Genomic DNA, 24,579 nt, shown 5'->3' on the forward strand with positions numbered 1-24,579 from the left:
TATGCTAGTGATTATACGGGCGGGAGCAGAGCTCCCTTTCACCTTCCTTGAAGCAATGAAAACTTACCTTTTATTGCTGGTAGATAGAAGCCTCAACTAAACAGAATATTAATTAAAGGTGTTATTCTACTATAAAGCACTTTACTTTGGAAAGACTCATGTAAATAAGACAATATTTTCCTACTTTGAGCTGTAGATGATCAATAACAGATTGGCTGAAATGTAAAGGAGCTGAAAATAGTATTTCCCTCATTAGTTTTCCACCTATTTATCATTTTTGCACACCACGGGTTCTCTTTGTATATTAATCACAACATTTTTCCTGAGATTTCATTTTGTAAATTCTGTGAAGCACAGGGACATGTCCTTTTCAGCATTTTAAAAAATTTTTTCCTCACTTGTGTGGCAATCTCTTGGTGAAATTAAAAGTTTTATCATACACTCTAAGTGAATTGTCCGAGGATAAAGTCGTTGAAAATGAAAGTTCCCAATCATTAGTTGTCATGTGCTGTGAGCCCAAGAATATATTACAATTTTTTACTGAATTTTAAGCACAGATGTATACTGTAAAAGTAACGATATTTAAAAATTTTAACGTCAACCAGTGCCTGAATTTGAGCTGAGCATGCAGATTACATAAAATATTTGTCAGCCGAACATCTTGATAGCCATTAATAATATTAGTTTAAAAAAAATGAAAGAATTCGCTTTTTAAAATGGTGAACACATAGTTAAATAGGGCAAGTAGGGGCACCTGGGTGGCTCAGTTGGTTGAGCAACTGCCTTCGGCTCAGGTCACGAGCCCTGCATGCGGCTTCTTGCTTGGCGGGAAACCTTTCTCCTCCCTCTGCTTGCTACTCTGCCTGCTTGTGCTCTCTCTCTCTCTCTCTGTCAAATAAATAAATAAGCAAATAAAAATTCTAAATAGGGCAAGTAAACATAAAATAATTTTATATTTTATACTTATGAAAATGAATTTTAAAGTTTTAAAAAGCAAAATAACTTGTCCATGTTCTCAAGCATAAAATCGATGTAATTAGTTATGTGGAAGTAATAAATATAAGAGCCAACATTTCCGGAGTATTTGCTGTGTCGTAAGCACACAAATTATCTCATTTAATCCTATAACAATCTGGGAGGTAAGTACTATTAACGTCCTCATTGTACAAATGATAAAACCCACGGTTTGAAAAGACAGTAATTTTCACAAGGGCACAGAGCTGGGAGGAGACAGATTTGGCAGTCTGACTCCAGACCCTGAGTACTCCACATTGTCTTAGGGTGAAAATTTACTCCCTGAATCCCAGATACTGGCACTAGGGCATTTACAAAATTAAAAACAAGCATGTTTAGAATAAAAACAGCACATGGTGAACATAAATATATGGAACGCGATGCTATAAATCACAATACAATGAGCGTTGTTCTTCTTAACCTTGTAAGCCTGCAGTGGGTTCCAGAGGAAATGTGGATGTTTCTGGGGTGTCAGCATCTAATGCGGCGTTAAGTGGCTGATTGCACTTCTGAGTAACACATAATCCTGGCTTCACTCCTAATTTTGTGCATGGGTAAGTGGCTTAACTCGCTACAGTCTGTTTTTTAAAAAATTAAACACACTTATCAAAATACCAAGAACATTTTACTTATGTATCACACTGGCTTGTATTTGAGGTGACGATACAAGAAAAGACATGAAAAAAATCCAACTTGCCTTTTCAGGGACAGAGAGTATGGGGGCTTCTTGGAGCCGGCACGGGCGCGGGCTCCATCTGCTCCGCACCTGCTGTCTGGGCCGCTCCTCTACGGAGCTTTCTTGAGAAAAAGAACAGATGGGAGGGCTGGAGGTAAGTAAAAATGCCACTTGCAAACTCTTAAGAGTTCTGGGTTTCTAAATGCTTCGTTCCGCAAGACATTAATCCGTGTTTTTTAAACGTCTTATTGAAGCGTAATGTACGTATGGCGTTAACGTCCTTTTAAAAGCAACTGCCGCAAGGTCCCCGACGCAGCGAGGGCTGAAGCCGCTGTCCTTGGGGCGGCCGCCCGCCCGGGAGAGCGGACAGGGCGGCTCGCGGTCGGAGCCGACTAGAAAGGAGGCATTTCGGGCGCTGCAAGGAGCGCACGGTCCCTCCCGTGGTGCCGGGAGCCCGACAGGCCGGCCGGTGCGGCGGCGCGTGGGGGTCGCAGGCCTGTCTGTGCCAGCAGGCCCCGCTTCGGGGGCAGCCCGCCGGCCCACGCCGCTCTCCGCCGGCCCGGGGCCGGGGCCGCCCCCCTCAGCTGCCCACAGCGGGGACCCCGGCCCTGGCACGGCCGCGGTCTGGGGGGGCTGTGTCCCCAGCGAACCAACGTGCCATCACCACTCCGAGAGCACGTGCTCGTCTCGGAACCGGGTACCTACCCGAGGACGCGCGGCAGTGCGGACCGGTGCCGTCGGCTGCCCCTCCTTCCCAGACGCACCCCGACTTCCGAGCTCCTGACCAGCCTGCCCCCCTTTCCCTCTGCGGCCTGACCCGTCCGGGCGGTGGGACCCCAGGGACGGGGTCTCCTCGGGGTGACGGGACTGCGGACGGGGACGGGTCTCCTCGGGGTGGCGGGACCCGCGGACGGGGACGGGGTCTCCTCGGGGTGGCGGGACCCGCGGACGGGGACGGGGTCTCCTCGGGGTGACGGGACCCGCGGACGGGGACGAGCACGGATTTCCTCAGCCTGACCGGCTCCCGGGGACAGGTCTCCTCGGGGTGACGGGACCCACGGACGGGGACGAGCACGGATTCTCCTCAGCCCGACCGGCTTCCGGAGACCGGGTCTCCTCAGGATGACGGGACGCGGGGACGGGTCTCCTCAGGATGACGGGACGCGGGAACGAGGACGAGGTCTCCCTGAGCTGACGGGACCCGCGGCCGCCCCCGCCGCGCCCCCCACCCCCCGGCACCCCCTCCCTCGGGCGGGCCGCGCTGCCTCTCCCGGCGGGTGGCCCTCCCCGCCTCGGCCGGGATCCTGGCTGGGAGCGGGCCCCGCAGGCCGCGGCGCCGCCTCTTCCGCCTTCCGCCGGCCCGCGTGCGTCAGCCTGCGCCGCCCCGCCCCGCCGCCGCCGCCGCCCGCGCGAGGCCGCCTCAGCCTGGCCCGGGCCTCGAGCGGCGCACGGCGCAGGTCCCTCCCGCCATGGCCCTGGGAGGCGGCAGCACATGGCGGCCGCAGCGGCCATGAGCGCGCCCGCGGCCCGCCCCGGCCCCCCCTAGAGCCCGCCGCCGCCCCGGCCGCGCCACGGCCCCGCCGCCCCCGGCCCCGCCGCCCCGCCGCCCCGCGCCCGCCGCCGCCGCCGCCATGGGCGTGCAGGGCTTCCAGGACTACATCGAGAAGCACTGCCCGAGCGCCGTGGTGCCGGTGGAGCTGCAGAAGCTGGCCCGGGGCAGCCTGGTGGGCGGCGGGCGGCAGCGGCCCCCGCACACGCCGCTGCGCCTGCTGGTGGACGCCGACAACTGCCTGCACCGCCTCTACGGCGGCTTCTACACCGACTGGGTGAGCGGCGGCCAGTGGAACCACATGCTCGGCTACCTGGCCGCGCTGGCCAAGGCCTGCTTCGGCGGCAACATCGAGCTCTTCGTCTTCTTCAACGGCGCGCTCGAGAAGGCGCGGCTGCACGAGTGGGTCAAGCGGCAGGGCAACGAGCGCCAGACGGCGCAGCAGATCGTCAGCCATGTCCAGAACAAGGGCACCCCGCCGCCCAAGGTCTGGTTCCTGCCGCCCGTCTGCATGGCGCACTGCATCCGCCTGGCGCTCATCCGCTTCCACGTCAAGGTGCGGCCGGCGGGGGCCGGGGCCGGGGTTGCGGTGGGCGCGGGCTGGGGCCGGGGGTCAGAGGGCGCGGGGCCCGGGGGCGCCGGGGCGGGGGCCGCAAGATGGACGCGCGGCCTGGAGCCCCGGCCGGCCTGGAGCCCCGGGCGCGCACCGGGCCGGCCCCGGGCGTGCAGAGCGCGGCGCCCCCGCCCCGGCATCGCGGGGGTGCCCTGCTTCTCCGAGGCGGGCAGGTCGTCGGCCTGAACTTGCACCGGATACTCCTTGCCCGTGTGGCAGTGCTCGCACAGCAACAGGTTTCCGTGCGAGCGAGTGGGCTGCATGGCGACGGGAAGGGGTCCCGAGCGGGGATGATGGAAACTGCGTGCCGCTGTCACCGCGTCCCCGCCGGGGGACGAGCTGCCCAAGGCCTGCCCGGCTGGCCCCCTTTTGAGAACACAGAGCTGTTCCAGGTTCCGTTTAAGATGACAGTGTTTAGAGGCATTGTCGGATTTTTGTGTGCGTTAGAATTCACAGAATTGCAAGATTTGACATGATGGAATTTTGTTGGTTCTGGGACTTGCGGTCTTGGGTTTTGTGTGTCTGCTGTGAAAGGTGTAGCTCGGAGTCAGGGCCAAGGGAATGTGAATCCGAGTTTCCAGGATTGATGTCTCTGCACAGGGAGGACTGGGCCACTTTGGGTCGTGCACCCAGGTAATCAGAGCTCCTGCTGCCGGCCGCTCTGCTGTCCCTTTGGCAGAGGGCTCCTCGCTGAACCGGGGCCAAGGACAGCTTCAGGACCCAGCAGCCACTGCAGAGATAACATACAAATCAATGACCCTCGACTTGAGTTTTGATTGCTTCCTTTTTCATTGCTTTTTGTTAAAAATTTAGGGGGCTGGTTTGGTTTTCTGGCTCTTGTCACTGTGTCTTCCAACTTGTTTGCCCTTCCTTTATTTCTGCTTGAAAGTGCTTGAGCCCAAAGTTTGTGAAATTCACTCTTCCTGCCTGCCTGAGCTGAGATGGTGGTGGGTAAGCCTAAAGTGATAGCGGAAGTCCCACCCCAATCCTGTTGCAATTGGTGACAGGGCTTCTAAGTCTGCGGGTCGTGGCGGCTGGGAGAGCGGGGATTGGTCTGTGGGCCTGGCACAGACACAGTAAGCGTCCCCTGGGAGTTTGGGTGAGAGCCTGGGGCTGATGGCATTTTCTGCCCTGGAGCCCGGGCTCTCAGGGAAGTAGCGGTGTCGATTCCCAGTGTCTATCCACCTCCAGAATGTTTTGAAAAGGTATTCAGAGATGGAAACTAGAACTGAAAAGACAGGATGAGCTTTCTAGTCAAACGACTTTCAAAGGAGCACTAAATATTATGAAGGTTTAGGTTCAGTGTGTACACAGGCTCTGTATCTTTTGAAAGAACTGCTGAATTCTTTTCTAACTATAAAGAAGTGTCTTTATGTTTATCTCTGCGCCTTTGTGAATGTGTGGTTTACCTACTAGGGGCTCAGAATTTTGACCAATGTGTGAGTGTTTGGAAACTAGATTTAAGATGATTTCTCCCGGGGGCGCCTGGGTGGCACAGTGGTTAAGCGTCTGCCGCCGGCTCAGGGCGTGATCCTGGCGTTGTGGGATCGAGCCCCACGTCAGGCTCCTCCGCTGTGAGCCTGCTTCTTCCTCTCCCACTCCCCCTGCCTGTGTTCCCTCTCTTGCTGGCTGTCTCTATCTCTGTCGAATAAATGGATAAAATCTTAAAAAAAAAAAAAAAAAAAGATGATTTCTCCCACTTAGGTTTCCAGACACAAAGTGATTTTCTTTCTATGACTATTTTGCTTTAAGTAAGCTTTTACCTCCTGGTATAGAAGCATAGCAGAGTGCTGGTTGCACCGATTAATACAGTAATGGCTCAGTTACCTAGTGTTCACTTAACCTGGCTGCCTCACCTTTTTGGAAGACGTCTAAGAACTGTAGCTACTAGAAATTTCTCAGCAGTCAAATGAGAGGTCAGAAGTTTTGGTACAGTGACCCAAAAAGAAAAAACAAAAGCTTTCTTTTTCCTCACTGGAGAATCAGATCCTCTCCTTCTTAGATTTGGTTCTGAGAAGCTTGGTAATGCATTTCTAAACTCAGTGTGAGAAAGGGGTGCAGAAGAAAGTCGGCCAGAGGCAGGAGTGCCATTAATAGCAAGAAGTGACACTTTGTAAGGGAGAAGATTAAAAAAAAAAAAAAAAAGCTGTAAAACCAGACATAATTCTGGGGCCTATGAGGAAGAATCAGGAAGACAATCCTATGTGCTAGAGTAGCCCCGAAGGGTGGCACAGTGTTTATTCTATAAGGATGATTTTGAGTCAGAAGAATTTATGTTCAGTGTTCCCTAAGGGAAAGAGGCAGTGTGTACTATTTTTAAAAGATGTCCATTAAAACGGTTAAGTAAGTTAAAACCATGATAATATATCACCGTATGCTGGTTAGAATGGCTAAAGCAAGGACTCCAGCAATACCAAGTGCTGGCAAGACTGCTGAGCAGTTGGAAGCGTGTCACGTGGCTGGTGGACATGCAGGCTGGCCACAGCGTTTGCTATGCATTTACCATGTGCTCTGGCCGTGCTGCTCCTGGGATAATTACCTAATGAAACTTTTGTTCACACAGAGACCGTACTTGAGTGTTCATAGCAGTTGTATTCGTAACAGCCAGAACTGGAAACAGCCAAAGTATCCTTCAGTAGGTGACTAAACACACAGGTCTGTCCATACTGTGCTGTCCTACTCCTCAGGAACGGGGAGGAAGTATTGGTACAGGCAGCGAGTGCGATGAATCTCTAAGGCTTCATGTTGAGCGAAAGAAACCAGGCTCAGAGGTGTGATTCTCTTTCTGTGAGATTCTTGTGACCAGGTCAGTGGTTGCAGGGGTCAGGGAAGGGCACAGGGATGGAGCTTTTGGGGTGATGGAGCTTTTGGGGTGATGGAACAGTTGTGTACTCTGTGGGGTGGTGGTGGGAATGCTTTTTTAAAACCTTAGAACTACACACACATCGGAAGTAAATAAAAGTTAAATTTACTGTGTGATAATCAGTAGTTTTTTTCCTACAGTATTATGTAAAATTGACAAAGGAATTGACAGAATTAACGTGAAATGTCACTGTATGTCAGGTTGGGTCCATGAGGCATGTGTCGTAAAAATCTGCCATCTTGTTGGCTTTCTTTAGGCTTCTGTTAACTGGCAGAAAGGCTTACTTTCCTGTTAGCTTTGCTTAGAGAAATCTTTTTTGACTTAGAAGAGTATGCCTTTGGTAGAGTAATAATTGTAATTTTTTTTGGTACAGTAATAATTATATTTCTTTAACTATTAGAAGTTGGCCTGTGAATCGGCTAATTTTGTTCAGGTCACTGAACTGCTTGGCCTGAGCTTGGCCTTTGCCAGTTACTGGGAGTGTTTCCTCTTGTGTGCTTTGAGTCATCACAACCTTTGAAACTTCAGGGAGGGACTGATATTTATTTAAAAATCTTCGTGGCATTAAATCTCTGGAGCTTTCCTAAATATTCCTGCCACAAGACTTGAGTCGGTGTGTGTGTGTATAATGAAGACCTTCAGATCTCACCTGAGTCAGTGCTCTGGCATATTTACTTAGGTCTGACAAAATAAAGCCGTGCTCCTGCTTTACGTCAGTGGAAGTCTGTGAGATTTGCCTGTGGCTTGAGATTTTGGGATGATGATTTGTACCTGATGGTGCAGGGACTGACTTGTCGGGTGCCTGTCCTTGCTGGGCCCTTTCACGGTATTGTCTCATTTGGCCGGCACCGGGTTTTGTTACCCATTTTGTATGGGATGAGACAGGATTGCTGAGTAGGCAACATCTGGGGACAAGTAACCAGTAACCTTCTCAAGAGGGAAGTACTGAGCTGAGGGCAAAGTTCAGTTGCTTTGTGTAAGAATGCCTCAGGGGTGTGCGTACCTGCACTTCACTCCCAGGTCGGATCCGATAGCACAGGGCCTCTGCTGTGTTTTCCAGTTGCAGTGGGAGGGGCTCGGTTTCTATCGGGGAGAGGCCGAAAACTAGTAGTTACACCTTGTTCTCTAAGACCTTGAATTGACCAGGGAATACTTAGGTTCGAAATTGACCACATTATAACCAAAACCAGCCATCCATTTAAAATAGTTATTTTAAAATATTTATTTTCTTGCAGTGTACCAATTTTGGACTGGCTTATCTCAGCCTAATGTCTTCAGGGTTCATCCACGTTGTCACATTGTGTCAGTTTCCCTCCTTTTTTAAGGCTGCATAATACTCCACGAACCACATTTGGTTTATCTATCCATCTGTCCATGGATGCTTGCATTGCTTCCCCCTTTGTCTGTTGTGACTAATGAATCATGCTGCTATGAACTTGGGTGTGGTCTCTTTGAGCCCCAGCTATAGTTCTTTTGGCGGTGCCCAGAAGTGAAATTGGTGGATCATATGGTAATTCCATGTTTAATTTCTTGAGGAATTGCCATACTGTTTTCTGTAGCTGCTGCCTACATATGTTTTGTATTATACATTACACAGTATATTATATACGATCACAATATGGTTTTAATTTTTAACATTAATGTGATCACACAATACATTATTTGGCAATTTGCTTTTTTAAATAAGGATATTAAAAAATCTTTTTATGTTTATAGAATTCTAATTCTTTTTAAGGCCTGCATAGTGTTCCGTAGTGTACCCCACCTCCTGCTAATGGTGCACACACAAACTTGGTAGATCCAAGAGTGTGCATGCTTTAAAAACCTTACAGGACTGTAGAGCCAGCATTACCAGACTTCATGGTTTTCAAGAAAGCCAGAAATCCAGATTTTTATTTGAAATTATCCCATTTAAAAAATACTCTTTAAGCCAAACCAAATCGGCTGTGGGTTGGATTCTGCTCTTGAGCCCCCAATTTGTGATTTCAGCACTGATTTCTATAACACTCATCACCTTGTCTAAATCTCCTCTCTTTTCTTGAAGTTGGACTGATCAAAGCCAGCCTTTCTCCTTTGTCTGCCTTGTTGAACCCTTTTCCATGATCAGAGCGCTTCTGTTTCCTGGAGCTACTGAAATAAGACTTCCCATAATTGCCACTGTTCTCCACTACGTGTTCTTCCTTCTCGTGATCCCAGCATCACCTCTTTGAGGTTACTGCTGTCCACGTGTGCACACAGCCTCTGACCAGTTCCACAGCCTGCCCGCAGAGACTGGACGGGCTGCTGGTGTTGTGTGTTTGACACCGTGTCTGCTGACCCCCCATTTAGCACACAGCTGACCACTCAGCAACCCCCTCCCGCCTCCTGTCCCTCACACTGAGTGACCATTGTGTTTGTGCTTTAGCCACCCTAGAGCGGGACCCTGTAATTAGTGGGAAACTTCACCGTTAAGACTTCAAATGCTGTCTTCCCTCTATAGCCCAACCCCTTTTGAGCTCATCTTCATTCTCTGTTTCCATTCCATCCTCTGAGCACTTGGGCTCCTCTGATTTTGCTTGTAACCCTCACTAGTTTGAGCCTCATCGTCCACTTCAAGGTTACACTCGCTGGCCCCCCTAGAGTTGTCATGTTGCCACCCCCTACCCCCTTTCATGACCCAGCCTGCTGGTCCCTCTGCAAGCCTGGTAGTCTCTCAGGTGCCCTTCCTCACTCCAGTATACCATGTGAACTCACCAAGAGGAGCCAGTAGGCCTAACAAGTGATTGTGCAAACCTGTTGGTGGTTGTGAAACCAAATTGGGTATTTACCAGCATTTAGAAAAAATGATATAGAATAATCAAATAGAGCAAAAAGTACACTGCTAGGCTTACAGCAAGGGTACCATTTGATTCACCGGTGTCTGAGTGTGGGCAGCTGTCAGAGTTGGATCTGCATCTGGCCGGCCCCACACCTGCTGCCTCACTGGTGGACATCATCCTGCACAGCTTGTCGGCGCAGCCTGCGGGCTCCTCAGGTTAGTCATTCCTGCCAACAGCTTGAACAAAACCGTTAATCCAGACTCTGTGCTGGGGCGCTGGGGCTCAGACCCTCCTGATCTGAGCTCCTTCCACCTGCCCACATGGCTCATGGTTCCTCTGCTGTACTTTGTCAGTGCTTCAGCCGTTCTACTCCCTGCTTCCACAGGAAACGTCCAGCTTCCCCACTCTGTTTGTGTTGCTCCTTCTTGTCTAACTACCCACTTCTGCTGGTCAGAATTTTGCTCATACTTTAAAGTCCTTCTCAGGTGCCACCTTCCTTTCCTTCATGGAGCCTCTTTTATTTATTTATTTATTTATTTAAGATATTATTGATTTATTTGAGAGAGAGAGAGAACACTAGCAGGGAGAGGGGCAGGGGAAGAAGGAGAAGCAGGCTCCCCACTGAGCAGGGAGCCCAACGTGGGGCTCCATCCCAGGACCCTGAGATCATGACCTGAGCCAAAGGCAGACATTTAACTGACTGAGCCACTCTGGCGCCCCACATGGAGCCTCTTCTCATAATCCCACAATGGACCAGGGATACACACAGTGCTCCCGTGCGTCAGTGCTTCCTGTGTTCCACTCTGCTACAGTCACCTGTGTGTGCAGCCCCAGCTAACTGGGAGCTGCTTGAGGCTGAGGACTCAGTTTACTCCTCTTGCATATGTGTAGTATAGGTGCTGAACTTTTTATTTATTTTATTTATTTATTTATTTATTTTTAAAGATTTTATTTATTTGACAGAGAGAGAGGCAATGAGAGAGGGAACACAAGCAGGGGGAGTGGGAGAGGGAGAAGCAGGCTTCCTGCTGAGCAGGGAGCCCGATGTGGGGCTGGATCCCAGGACCCTGGGATCATGACCTGAGCCGAAGGCAGATGCTTAACGACTGAGCCACCCAGGTGCCCCGGTGCTGAACTTTTTAATCAGGTATTTGCTTTGTTCTATTTATATAGACAGACACATTTAATTATTTTCTTGCAACACCTGGATTAATGGCCATTATGTAAGATTTATTTTCTCACCTTAAATTCCTGATACTCTCTTTTCTGACTGGTTCCCAGTGATGATTCATCCTCCCTTTAGCAAAAATTGAGTGCCTGTTATTGGCCAGGCATGGAGGAGTAAATGTAACAGGAAAGAACGGAATCCTCCAAGGAACTCAGTCTAGTGAAGGCAGGGGGCTTGTTCACTGAAGACGTGGCAAGTGTTGCCATCTTGAAATAAATTAGATCAATCTGAGATTCAACCCTGTAAATTCTGAAACTTAAATTTTGATGTATTGTGTGTTGGAATTAGATTTTTTTTTTTATTAAAGATTTTATTTATTTATTTGACAGAGATAGAGACAGCCAGCGAGAGAGGGAACACAAGCAGGGGGAGTGGGAGAGGAAGAAGCAGGCTCATAGCGGAGGAGCCTGATGTGGGGCTCGATCCCATAACGCCGGGATCACGCCCTGAGCCGAAGGCAGACGCTTAACTGCTGTGCCACCCAGGCGCCCCTGGAATTAGATTTCTAACAAGGACAGGATTGGTCGGAATTAGCTAAAGTATGAGGAGATTAATATAGTAGGCTAACTAGACACTGAGGACAAATAATACGGTTTTTCCTTCTCTCCTTTTGTCACTTTTTAATTTCTAAAGTTTAATTTGCATTTTTGTTATGATATCCACTCATTTATTTTTTATTTTTAAAGATTTATGTATTTATTTTATAGAGAGACCATGGATGTGGGGAGGGGCAGAGGGAGAAGGAGAGAATCTCGTGCAGACTCCCCGATGAGCGTGGAGCCCATCACAGGGCTCGATCCCATGACCCTGACATCATGGCCTGAGCTGAAACCAAGAGTTGGACACTCAAATGACTGTACCACTCAGGCGCCCCTTTCATTTATTTTTTGAGTGGAGAAAGAAAATGGTTTTATTATTGAATAAACAATGGCGTTAAGGCAATCTGTTAAAGAGATTGCAAAGAAAAAGAAGTCTCAGCTGTTGTATAAGCGGGCAGCCACAGTCCGTGCTAGTGATGCACGCTAACGTCGTCGTCCGAAAGAAAAGGAAAACCTCTGTCTTTTCACAAGTAGGAAGTTACCTCTTGGAGCCAAGTGCTTAGGCTTCCTAAGAAGACAGGGAGATGGGACACAATGCTCTTTTTATTCTTATGTATTCTTAATTTTGTTTTTTAAATTGTGGTGAACTATATATAACAAAAACTTTACTGTTTTAACCATTGGTAAGTGTACAGTACAGTGGCATTAAGTACATTCACGCTGTTGTGCAACCATCCCCACTGTCTGTTTCCAGGACTTTCACATCTTCCCAGACTGCAACTCTGTCCCCACTAAACACTAACCCGTCCTGCCCCTGGCACCCACTACCTACTCTGTTGCAGAATTTCACTGCTGTAGGGACCTCATGTAAGTGGAGTCATGCAGTATTCGTCCTTTTGTGACCAGCTTGTTTCACTTAGTATAGTGTTCAAGGTTCATCCATGTTGTGTAGCAGGTGTCAGGATTTTATTCTTTTTCAAGGCCGAGTAATATTCTATGGTGTCTGTACACCACATTTTTTTTTTATCCATTCATCTTTTGATGGTTTCTTCTACCTTTAGGCTGTTGTGAATAATATTTACTGTGAAAATGGGTGTAGAAATACCTGTTTGATTTTCTGCTTTCAGTTCTTTTGGTATATACCTGGAAGTAGAATTGCTGGATCATAGAGTAGTTCTCTGGGTAATTTTTTGAGGAATGGTCATACTGTTTTCCACAGCAGCTGCGCCCTTTTAAATTCCCACCAGCAATGTATGAGGCTCCCAGTTTCTTCACATCCTCGCCAACACCTGTTCATATATGTTTTTTAAATTTTTTTGATAGTAGCCATTCTTATGGGTATTGAATGGTATCTCATTGTGGTTTTAATTTGCATTTCCTTTATGATTAATGAAGTCGAGAATCTTTCCATGTTCCACTCCCTTATTTTAAAAGAAATTATTTTTCCTTGCTTTTACGACCACTGTAACCAGCTCTTACAGAATAGGCAAGAGATGTGTAAGGTAAGAAGCTATTTAGCTCTGATTCCAGATTTCCTGAAGGGGGGAGAGACTTAGTTTTTAGAGATGTCGCTAAAATATGTCATAACTTTAAATTGCCCTTTTAAAGTCAAGAACAACAATAAAAATCTTCCACCAAATTGGAGTTGACATTTAGGTCCTCATTCCTCTGTTGGACTTGAGCAGGAGTGAGTAGCCTGAGTAGTCTCACCCACCCAGGACGGGGCAACTAGAGTTCAAGATCAAGGCGTCATTTTTTAGAAAACAAAAGAATTTAGGTCGACTCCTATCCTCTTATGTTCAGGTTAACTTACATCTTTTAAATCTCATAGGTGGCTGGAGGGTGTGTCACATTATTCCCTGAGCTGGTGTAAAACCGTTCTAAAGAAAAACCTCGCACAGTACTTTTTTTCCCTGATGTTGGAAAATCTATTTATGACAACTCATAGTGTTTCAGGTCCCATATGTTTGAAAAGTATGAAGAAGCAGATCCTTTCTCATGCAGCTTTCTTAAAGACAAATGGTAGCCGACTTTTATCAGCATTTATTATTGCTGAAGGACTGAACTGTTCACGTGCAGTAGCTTGTTGACCGTCACATTTGCCCTGTGAGGTAGGGATGGCGTCATTTTTGCGGATGAGGAAGTGGAAGAGCAGAAAGTGTTAAAGTGGGCAGTGGGGTTCACCCACCTGGCGCCAGAAACAGAAATCTTCCTGTGCTAGTGCCTTGTCCCTAGAGATGAGGAGTAACAGTTGACCTTGTCATCTGACAGGACTGTCCCCATAGCATTTGTCAGCATTGAGCTTGGGGAATTTTTGGTCACTATTCCTTGTGAAAATACTGCTTTTTCAGTGACACAAATGTGTGAAATGAGATTCAGCGGGGGTCCAGAGGCCGGTACGCAGTAGCATACAGTCACCAAATCTCCGTACAGTGTCCCAGCTGCCGAGGCTCTTCCACCCCGATGCTCCGTGTTTCTGGGACCCGGTGGGTGTGGAGGCAGGCGAGGTGCTTCGTGCTTCCTGGTCTGGTCGCTGCTCCTGCAGCCAGGAGCCAGAGGCAGTGCTTGAGCTGTGTGTGTGGGGGCTCTCGGGCGCACCCCTGCAAGTGCTGAGTAGTGGCAGCCACAGCAAGTCTGCGAAGGCCCTGCGCCTTTATGCTGGCTGTGGTCTTAGGGTACCAGTCTGGGGTTTTCCTTACTGGGGCAGTGCAGAATTCCAGGGTTGGCTCACTCTGGGGGAGGGAGGCTTTACCCCTCCACCACTGCTTGTAGGAAGGTAGGTCTCAGGGCTTCATGTTTTTAGCTTGAAATAATCATGCCAATATCATATGTCATAGTTTTTCCTCACTTCTAAAATTAGAATTAACCAGGTGTACCAATTTCGTTGTATTGCACCCAGTTTGCACCCGGAGCTGAGGCCAGGGAATCAGAGAAGCAGGGTGCTGTCCTTGGGCAGGTTAGGTGGGAGGTGGGCCCTGGAGCAGACGGCTCAGAGAGAAGATGCTCAAAAGAGGAGGACAGCCAGTGCCTGTCAGATCCTGCTTCCCTGAAGCTTAACTCTGACATTTAATTTTTATCATTAATTAAATAATTGCCTTTCAAGCCCTATTTTGAAGTAGCCGAGACCCTTTTCCTGTCCCTAGCTGGACCTTGCACTGACCCAGGCCCAGCACGGGCTCCGTGGTGCTCATCTTGAGGCGTTGCCCCGGGCCCTCTGGCCAGCGGACTTGGTTCATTTGTTTGCAGGTCTTTAGTGACCCAGTCTCACCTGTGGTGGGCTCTCCTATTTCCCGAAGCCCCACAATCTGCAGAGAGATGTGTTTTCACATAACAGGATCTTAGACTGTGCTGTTCATGCCTGTTAATGCTGTGTTCACCTGGTGAAGTAGCTTAAAATAGTCTTCCAGCTGGTGTCTTGTAGACTGTTGACTTTTTTCTTTTTAAAATAAACTTCTTACTGTGGAATAATTTTAGGTGTATAGGAAAGTTGCCAAGATGGTACAGAGGGTTCCCAAATATCTTTCACTCTGCTTCTGTGCATGGTAACAGCTTGTGAGCGAGCACAGTTATCAACACTAAGCAGCTCGCGTTGGTGCGGTACCGTGAGCCTCACTGTGTTCTTCATTCAGGTCTCATCCCTCCTTCCACCGGGGTTCTTTTAGGCTCCGGGCCCCGGTCTGGGTTGCCCTGTGGCCTTCAGGTGTCTCATCTCCCCAGGCGCCTCTGGACCAGGACATCTCCTCAGCCTCTGCTGCTTTGGTGACCTTGGCACTTTGGATTACTGAGCAGGTATTTTGTAGGGGATCCTCCAATTTGGACTGCCTGATGTTTTCTCGTGTTTCTGGGGAGAATGCCCCCGAGGTGCAGTGCCTTTTGTCACACCCTACCATGGTGGAGTCTGCTGGCATCTGCTCTATCCCGTTGCTGGTTTGCTTCTTCGGATGTGGTCCTTTAGGCTAGCCCCCGTTAGGGGGGACGGTGAGGGTGAGCATCAGCTTCTGGGAGGGATTTCACATTATTGTTGGAATTCTTATGTAGGGCAAACTATGTTTATGTAATCATTTGTTGGGACTAATATGGGCTCGTGTATTTTATACTTTGGGTGATAAACTAATATGATGTTCTTTATTTTGTTGCATAAATTGTTCCAGCTTTGCCCATTGGGAGTTTTGGGTGGGTTCCTGTGTCCTGACACACAGCTCTTTCATTTTGTGATCACCTCCTTCCTTTCTGGCACTATGCTCCAGGACTGTCTTGGATTTTCCTGCGCTGGCATCACCCATTTTTCTCAAGGGCCCTGGTTCCATTTTATGGAGAACAGAATTTAGAAACCACATTGGGGTGTGGGTGTTCTCACTACTGGGGTGTCGCTGCTTTTCAGCTATCTGTTGACAGTGGGGAGGTACACTTCACCTCTAGTGATTTCTGTGTCTGTCTGTGTTGTCACCTATACATCAGTTCATAGGACATCTCCATGGCTAAGCCGGCACCGTAGGGTTGTGCCAGCCTTCTCCCTTTGCCCATGTGTAACCCCATTCTCTGATGGTGACACTCCTGGTGCGTCCACCTGGCGTTCATGATGTGGTCTCACACTGTCAGCTGCACCCCTGCACCCTTGAGATACACGTTACCAGGAGAGGTCAGCGTCTGTGCGGTGCCTGTCCTCAGGAGTCCGAGCGTCCACTCAAAACATTGTTCTCAGCAGTTACCTAGGGCAGCAGCCCCACCCCGCTCAGAGAGGTCATGTCAGACTTTTCTAGTACAATTCTGTACCTTAGCCAATCTGCATTCATTCCTGGCCCCTCAGATGTCCTGGCTGATTTGTTTTTAATTTGCATACATTGAAGTTTGTTCTCCGTGTGAGACGTGCAGTTGTATGAGTTTGGACAGTGCATAGAGTCATGTGTGTCCACCACCTAGACCCTGAGCTCTGAACTCTGGCCTCAGGGTTTTGTGGTACTGCCCCAGCACACTTCCATTACCTGCCCGCCCAGGGAGGATCATGTCTCTGTTACCTTGTGGTTTTAAAGCCATGTTGTTGCCTTTCCTCAGGTAAAGGTGAGAGAGACTACCAGAAATTTGGAAGTTGAAGGAAACTTAAAGACCCATGAATTTTACATTCCTGGCTGGGCAGGGGGGCGTCGAGCCAGAACTGGGACCTAGGTGTTCTGGTTCTGTCCCCGTTGCTGGCACTCAGGGTGCCTGAGGTGGGAAAGATGAGCAAGAAGGGGGGGGGGCGAGTCAGCCCACCTTGCCTCTAGGCTTGAAGTCCGTGCTTAAGGGCTTGGTTCCTCCATCTTTTGTTTTAGGGTGTTAATTCTAGTGGGCAGCTATTTGTTTAACGCTGGGTGTGCTTTGAGGGAGGATTAAGGTATTAATCGTTTGCAAATTAGTGTTGGAGTGAATTAGGAAGAGCTCATTCACTTTGCTTTTTAATGCCAACTGAAACCAGATGTTGTGAAAGAACAGGGAACTGTGTTTGGGATGGCGGAAGGAGGTGATGGTGGAGAGCCCCAAGTCCGTCCTCTGGGAGGCCCTCTGTCTACTGACTTCTGCTGGATAGAGTAGATCATATCTGTCTGTGCAGGTAGCTTAAAGACTCCTGGGGCCCCGTAATGGGGCCCCCAGCGTTTTTCTTTCTTTTGGCATTTACCGTGTGCCAGATGCCAGACTAGACCCTTGGTTGGCAGATGAGTAAGTGCGTGCCTTGTCATCCTTGGGGAAGGAAGAGCATCTGTCCCCAATGTGGTGACACTGAGGTGGCCAGTGTGGGTGTGGGTGTGGCTTATCCTAGTGCTGCTTCAGCTTTTTTTTTTTTTTTTTAAGATTTTATTTATTTATTTGACAGAGAGAGACAGCCAGCGAGAGAGGGAACACAGCAGAGGGAGTGGGAGAGGAAGAAGCAGGCTCCCAGCGGAGGAGCCTGATATGGGGCTTGATCCCAGGACCCTGGGATCACGCCCTGAGCCGAAGGCAGACGCTTAATGATTGTGCCACCCAGGTGCCCCTGCTTCAGCTTTTTTATTAATTTTTTTTCTCTTAAGGGAATTTTCGTTAAGCATAATTGCACCGTCCTGACCCAGCTGTTGGTGTTTGCTTCGTCCCTTCCAGTGTTTTCCGCAGACGCGGCTTTGTGTGGCTGTGTGTACAGGGGATTGATTCTGAACAGTTTGCTTCATGTTCTGTTGAAAGCTTTCCCCGTGTTTCTGCAGAACACTGCGGGCTGCTGTGTTTACCCAGCTCCTGGGTGTTAGCTTACGTTCCCCCCCCTGGAGTCTGCTCTGACCCTTCTGGTGCTCCCAGCACTGTTACCTGTGTCCTGGTTTCTTAGGCTCCATTTCCTGGAGTGAGATCACTGGGTCAAAGAGCACGAACGCCTTACAGTTCTGGAAGTATAGGACACTGAAGCCTTCCTTGAGAACAGCCAAATGAGACCCCATCCCTGCTTCCTCTGAGTTTACCACCACCACCTCCGTGCTGTGCTCCTCTTGGGCCAGGGCACCTGCTCTTCCTCATGGGTGATTGTGCAGGGCTGGCCCCGGTCCCCTTCCCGGGTGACTGGCGTGGGGGTGCTCAGGGAGGATGACGACCCCGGCCTCAGCATCCTGGGAGAGTGGTTTAATAAACTCTCTCACAAAATCTACATATTGAGTGTACAGTGTGCAGCTCCTGCACTTAATTCTGCCCCATTTCCACAGGATGCCTGGCTCTGGAGCATGTGGCCACGCTTCCTTTTCTGGGACTCCTTGGAGGGGTGGGGGGTGAGGGCTGGTCCCTCACAATCTCTCATTTTAGGGCTTCTGGGGAGATTGTGCAGATTTATGATTAAGGATGTCTGGACGACAGCCAGGGGTTGCTGGTGATTTAGAAATGCTTTAAGACATGGCTGTCATTCTAAAGTCTGCGTCCTGAAGTGGTGAGAGGCGGGGGGCTTGGGCTGGGAGAGATGGAACTAGCCTCATTTCAGAATTATTTTAAGCTATACTTTTCTATTTTAGTGAAGGTACAGTGTTTTTAGATTAAGGGATGGGAGTGCATTCTTCTGTTCTAAAAAATAGAAATAAATTGACTAAATGTTTATGTTTTTCTTATGAAGTAAAATGTTTTTATAAAAATATCCAGAGAATGTAGAAAGTTACTTTTCCTTTAAATATGCGTCTTTAAAAGGTTTGCCTTGCATCTAAGTGAGATTTCATTATAACTAACTTTCCAACAAAATATGGTGACCACTTGTCCTGTGAAATCAGTGAGAAATGGGAGCAACTCCTCAGTGTGCCCAGGAGGTGACCCCTGAACACTTGTACTAACTGTTTGGATGTGATTTAGTTTTGATTTTAATTCAACATAGCCACACATTGGGCAGTATAGTTCTAGATGCTTATGTTTAAGGGCATATGTTTTTCAGCTTTAGGGCTCTTTGGGGAGTTAACTGTCCATGTTAGCTGAGTCACCTGATTTAGTTTAAAATCCTGTTTTCTCAAATACGTTATCTGTTGTAGAAACAAAAAATCTGCCAGATTTCAGTTGGTTGAATGAGTTTGGGAAACAGCAGGAGAATAATTGATTGTCTTTGACTTTATATGTTTTAGGAAAGTGTTTTTCAAACACCTCTTGGTATGTTTCTGGGAGTAGAGAGATTCCCAGAGCCTTTTACTTTTCTACGGGTTGTCGGCTGCCCTTCCTCAGGATGCTACGGTCCCTGGGGATACCTGCGGCGGACCACTCACCGGGGGAGAGCCGGGATGAGGAAAGAAACTGCGGCTTGTAGTCTTCATCACTAAGCGGGCAATGAGTTTCGGCCTGGTTCCCATGGTGGTCCTGAGCCTCACCCTTACTACTGTCCCCGTATGCTAAGTGCTTTAGCTTGTGTAATAGCTAGTAGTAGGTCTGTGGTGAATGCTAACGCTTGGCTTTTGTGTGAAAAAAAATCCTTTTGATTATTTTACCTATTTGACATATCTCTACTTTGAAGAAATTATTTGGTTTTACCGGGGTAGCTGGCTTCTGTGTCCTGCTTTGACACTTGTTTATTTTCCTCTTCTGTCCCTGTTTCCTCTCCTTCTTTTCCCTCAGAGTACTGTTACGGGGATCAGCTGGCATTGTGTATTTTTAAGCAGGGTGATCTTTGAATTTGACAAGAAATGGGCAGTTAATTTGCAGTCTAGATGGGATTATAGTCACTGACCAGGAGATGGCTCCCTCACAGCTTGCTGGGTGTGTGCCACACCCTTTTTATGGTTCTTTGATTCTTTGGCTCTTTTGGGTGTCCTGTGTCTAGGGTTTGCAGATTCTGCACAGACGAGTCTGCTGGGCACTGTGGCGGGCTGGCTCTGACCACATGCTCCTCTCGCTTGCACAGGTGGCGCAGAGCATCGAGGACCATCATCAGGAAGTGATCGGTTTCTGCAGAGAAAACGGCTTCCACGGCTTGGTTGCCTACGACTCTGACTACGCGCTGTGCAACATCCCTTACTACTTCAGTGCCCACGCCCTCAAACTGAGCCGGAACGGGAAAAGTCTCACCACGAGCCAGTATCTGATGCACGAGGTCGCCAAGCAGCTGGACCTGAACCCAAACCGCTTCCCTATCTTTGCCGCTCTGCTAGGTAGGTGGGCAGTGTGAGAACTGCTTCGCTTGATAGGGTTCTGTGCTGGGAACACACTGGTATTTTTAAATGTCAGTGCTGGAGTGTTGTGCAGTGTCTCTGTCCTCAGTGATGGTCCTTACTCAGTATTGTTTTTTGATGTCGCTGATAATGTACTTCTTTTGTTCATAAGTATTCATTTATGTGTTGTTCTGTCTGGGGCGGAAAACTAATTTTTGAATAACTTCACTAATATTTTGGGGAAAATGATATTTTAAAATCACGAATGTTAAGCACATCCTCACTATGAAAATTAGGCATTGAACCCTTTGTCATAAATCATGTTCATTAGAGAAGAGAATGTGTTTTGAACTCAGCTGTGTCTTGGGTTCTTGCGTGTTGGGGACACTCGCTGCTTTGAAAGAAAAACAACAAATGTAAGCTACCTTAGCTCACCTCCAATACCTACATTTTAGATCTCTTTAGAAACTCCCCTGGAGGAATTCCTCATGCTGGATACCTAGAAAAGATGAAATCTTGTTTTGATTGAAGTTTTACATATTAATTCGTTTCATGTAAAAATGACTTTCCAATAGTTACATATTCATCTATCACTTTTGTTTGCGTTTTGCAGTTTCTTCTTTCTTTTCTGTCCGTTCCTGGTCTTGTGCTTGTAACATGTACCTTTAAAGCTGCTTGGACACGCAGCTGTAGTGGCTGGTTTTGTAAGAACTGTGCCCACAGCATGAATGGGCATTCTCCACGCCGGGCCCTCCTGGGATTGCAGCCCAGGGGCTGCAGTGGAGGGTGCGTGGCTGTTAGGGACACGCAGGCCCTGTTTGAACGCTCCGTGGTCTCTAGATAAGTGAGATCTTATTTTCTTCTCCATTTGTCTTCTCTCAAGTGTGTAGGACGGCAGTCATATTATGGGCCGTGTTTAGAAATTTCTACTTACCAGATTTTATAAACATTCCAAAAAGTTTTACACAGTTAGAAATTACACTGAGGAAGCCACAATATATTGTGTTGTATTTGGTGATAGCATTTCACACTGTGTAACCACCAATCAATAAACAGTTCTGATTTTGCAAATTATCCTTGTTTGACTCTCATCTCAACTATGTATGTATGATTCGGCACGTGGCTGTTTTCTGTCCATTTTCTCAGGGAACTCTTATGACTTGGGACCAATTTTCTAAATATACTTTTATATTTTCAAATATTAACATATAAAAGGTATTTTCTCTGATGTTAAAAGTGATTATGTAAATGGGGATATTAGGAAAAGTTTTACTATTTACTTAAATGTTACACAAAATAACTTTGGCATATTAATTAACCTTAAATGAACTGGAAATTTATATGCTTGCAGAATATTGGGATTCCCTAGCTAATTTGAGATACGGAGGATATTTGTTCATTATATTTGAGAAACGTTGAATATATTTCTTAGGAGATAGTGCAAACTCTGTACTCTTCTAGCTAAATTATCTTGTGAAGTTTTGAAATGAATGAAAAACAATAGTAACATTTTGAATAGTAATGAATTTAGGGCTTGAAATTTCTTTTAAAAATTTAGACAAGTTACAGGTAAAGTCTTAATTGGGTGAGCATTTTTATTTTAGATTTTGTACAAAGTTTCAGTGTCTTCAAATGAGAAAGATTATTTTCCTTTTCCTTTTTGTAATGGGTAGTGTAGCTATATGAGTTATTTTGTTTTAGAGAGGTTGGGTAGAATATTCAATTAAGTATGTGACCCACATTTTAACAGACTATTACTGATGTTGGAATTGGCTTCATATTTTTTCAGATAGAAGCTTCCAAAAACATCTAAGATGCATCATACTTCACAGTAAAGTTCTTTGCAGTCTGTGAACCCAGCAAGGCAGTGCAAAGCTCAGTAAGACAGTGAGGACGTAACTTTGCTCCTCCGGACATCATGGCAGTTCAGCGCTCATGTGTCGAGTACTTGCATGTTTAGAGTATTAAGATTAATTAATTAGTTACTAAGAACTCACTTTTTTTAAAAGATTTTATTTATTTGAGAGAGGGCACACACAAGCAGGGAGTGGGACAGAGGGAGAGGCAGAAGCAGACTCCCCACTGAGCAAGGAGCCCGATGTGGGGCTCGATCCCAGGACCCCGAGATCATGACCTGAGCCGAAGCAGATGCTTAACTGACTGAGCCACCCAGGCGCCCAGAACTCACCTTGTTTTGCTTTCTCTTAGTAGCTAATTAATGAATCTGCCTTTTCAGTGTGGAGGGGACTAAACCATGATACAAAAATCACAGAATTATTCAGAAAGTTGACACTTTTAAATTGCATCAAGAGAACTAACACACTAATGATTTTGTTATGTTGGCATCTAAGCGCTACAGTGAAGGGAGAGTGTCCAAAATATAGTTTCTCACCTGAATGCAGTTCTTATTTTTGATGCAGCCCTGGTGATAGGGTGTCCAGCTGAGTGGCATTCCTGGTGCTGGTGTGGTCTGTGCTTTGTCATCTGTGAGTGATGGTGGAAGTGACGGGAGGAGGTGTGACTCATGTCACAAGTCACGTAACCTTGCTTAGATTCTGGAAGTGCTTGGTCTGCCTCTGCTGTGAAACCTGGTTGACTGCAGTTTGAAGCCTAGGGTCTCTTGAGCAAATGAGAGCTTGTATCCCGATATCCCAGCATTGTCAGACTGACCTTAACACTGCCCAGCGAAGTCACTACAGTTTTACGCAGTTTGTTTGGTTGGAATGCTGTTGGAGCTGTCCTGGAAATTCGGGTTGTACTGAGGCAGCTGCAAGAGGTCTGCCAGCTGTATGTGGCTTTATATGAAAAGATGAAGAAGTATTTTCAGTTTTTTGTGGAAGTTTTATGTGGTATGTAAAGGAGGCGTTCCTTAGTTACTGCAAAGTCTAAAACGAGGCCCCTAGGTAACCTGCGGATGATGACGTGCAGTGTCATCTGCTCCCCCGTGTCACTGACGCGATGTTTCTCACCGTGCCGTGTCTGTGTTGCAGGGAATCACATTCTGCCTGACGAAGACCTGGCTTCCTTCCACTGGAGCTTACTTGGGCCAGAGCATCCACTAGCCTCGCTGAAGGTACAAGTTTATTTCATCTCCAGCGTCGGTGACCATCAACTGTTGAATTTGCTGTTTCTTTAATAATGTGAACGGTGTTCCATTATTGTAGAAGGAAATAGCTGCAGAGTTAGTGATACCACGCTTCCCCTAGCTTCAGGATCAGCACTGCTTTGAAAAACCTGCAAACCTGCCTTATCTTGTTCCCAGCACTTAGGCTTTAGGGAGATACGGGAATGTCCTTAAAAGTTTCCTTAGAGGAATTCATGCTGTGTTCCTAGGTAGGTGGAAATCTTTTAGCTGAAGGTTTTTTATATTGTTTTACAAATATTAATATTTTCAGTAGGTAATATAGTCAGCTGTTACTTGGTTCATATCTTAGCATAGTTTGATAAATTTCATGTCCTATAATTTTCTAAAATTTTAAAAGTCTAATTAATAATTAAGATTTTAGTGTTTGGGTGATGGAGGGGACCCAACTAAGTTCATTAGAGAAATGTTCCCTTTGTATTGTTTTCTTAACACTTTATATTTTTTATCTTTCTTGCCTTTCCGTTGTGAAAGTGAGGAGCGTCGGAAACACGCAGTTTTCTAAAGTGGGAGGGCTGTGGGGACGCCTGGTGTATACTGGCCAGCAGCCTCCTGGGACTCTGAGTCCCCTTTGCTGTGACCGTAGTCACTCTTGGGGAGCAGTTGGAAGTCTGTTGGGCAGTGTGGGGCTCAGTTCCTGTAGCAAAGGGGCTGCTCAGGACGGTCCCCAGAGGCACTTCTGTGAAATTCGGTCTCCTGTCAGATTGACCCTCCCGCTGTAAACCGTCTTCTGTGGTGGTTAGTTTCAAAGTGGATTTTGTGTGTAACTTGGGGTGGACTTTGGAGAAACTGGATCATTCAAATGCATCTCTTTCCTGCCTCTTTCCTCTGGCTCCTTGCCCCCTGGATCCCTCCTTTCTGGTATGCTGGCCTTCGGGATGCTTTCCTGGTCGTTCTGACAGTTCTCAAGCCTTCTCCTCTTGTTAGAAACTACTTGTTTTCTTTGCGTTTTTTGCCCTTGGAGGAGAGAAGCCGTCTTCCTGCTGTTGGCCGTAGCGTCATTCCCGTGTCCTCATGGATGAAGTGCTGCAGTCGTGGTCCCGGTGGTCCTGCTGCTGACGTGCAGCCTGAGGGCAGGTGTGCGTGGGTTAGCTGCGGTGCTCATCACATTTGCCTGGCCGTGAGCTTTTGTAGGTGGAGATGAAGGGAAGGCTTACAAGGTTCAGGCAGTTTGGGTAGCAGAGGAGAGGCTCCCGGGACCCCAGACCACACGTGCATTTCAGCCGAGCTGGCCTTGGTCACCCATCAGATGTTAGACAGCAGTGCTGTTGGTGGCGTTAGTGGGGAACCAGCTCAATCTCCTGGCAGGTCACTAACATCATTAGCATGTGCTTTTCCTAACTTTGTTTTAAGAAAGATATTAAGTATGTGAAAAGTTGAAATAGACAGTGTCCATCCGTGTATCTACTTGGTTCTACAGTTAACATTTTGCCATAAAGCATATTTATATCTGTCTTTGTTTTTTAACTCCGCTATTTGGAAGTAAATTGCAGACATCCTAACACTTCACCTGTGAAAACTTCAGTGTATATCACAACCCCCTAAAAATAA

At 47.5% G+C, this 24,579-nt stretch overlaps 1 protein-coding gene across 2 annotated transcripts in view; it reads left to right on the plus strand.

Annotated features, from left to right (window-relative positions):
- Nucleotides 1-3,295: 3,295 nt before the first annotated feature.
- The window catches only part of FAM120A (family with sequence similarity 120A), a 94,397-nt gene continuing 73,113 nt past the window's right edge, over nucleotides 3,296-24,579 (plus strand). Inside the window, exons 1-3 of one of the 2 annotated variants that reach the window (XM_048218331.2) lie at nucleotides 3,296-3,795; nucleotides 19,640-19,886; nucleotides 22,877-22,959. In XM_048218331.2, the coding sequence (XP_048074288.1) occupies nucleotides 3,322-3,795; nucleotides 19,640-19,886; nucleotides 22,877-22,959 (804 nt within the window). In that variant the 5' untranslated portion in view covers nucleotides 3,296-3,321. The remainder of the gene's footprint in view (nucleotides 3,796-19,639; nucleotides 19,887-22,876; nucleotides 22,960-24,579) is intronic. The other variant, XM_044391236.3, reaches the window with a different exon arrangement.

This window comes from Ursus arctos, unplaced genomic scaffold, assembly GCF_023065955.2.
Source record: "Ursus arctos isolate Adak ecotype North America unplaced genomic scaffold, UrsArc2.0 scaffold_33, whole genome shotgun sequence".
In the NCBI taxonomy this organism is placed as follows: Eukaryota; Metazoa; Chordata; class Mammalia; order Carnivora; family Ursidae; genus Ursus; species Ursus arctos.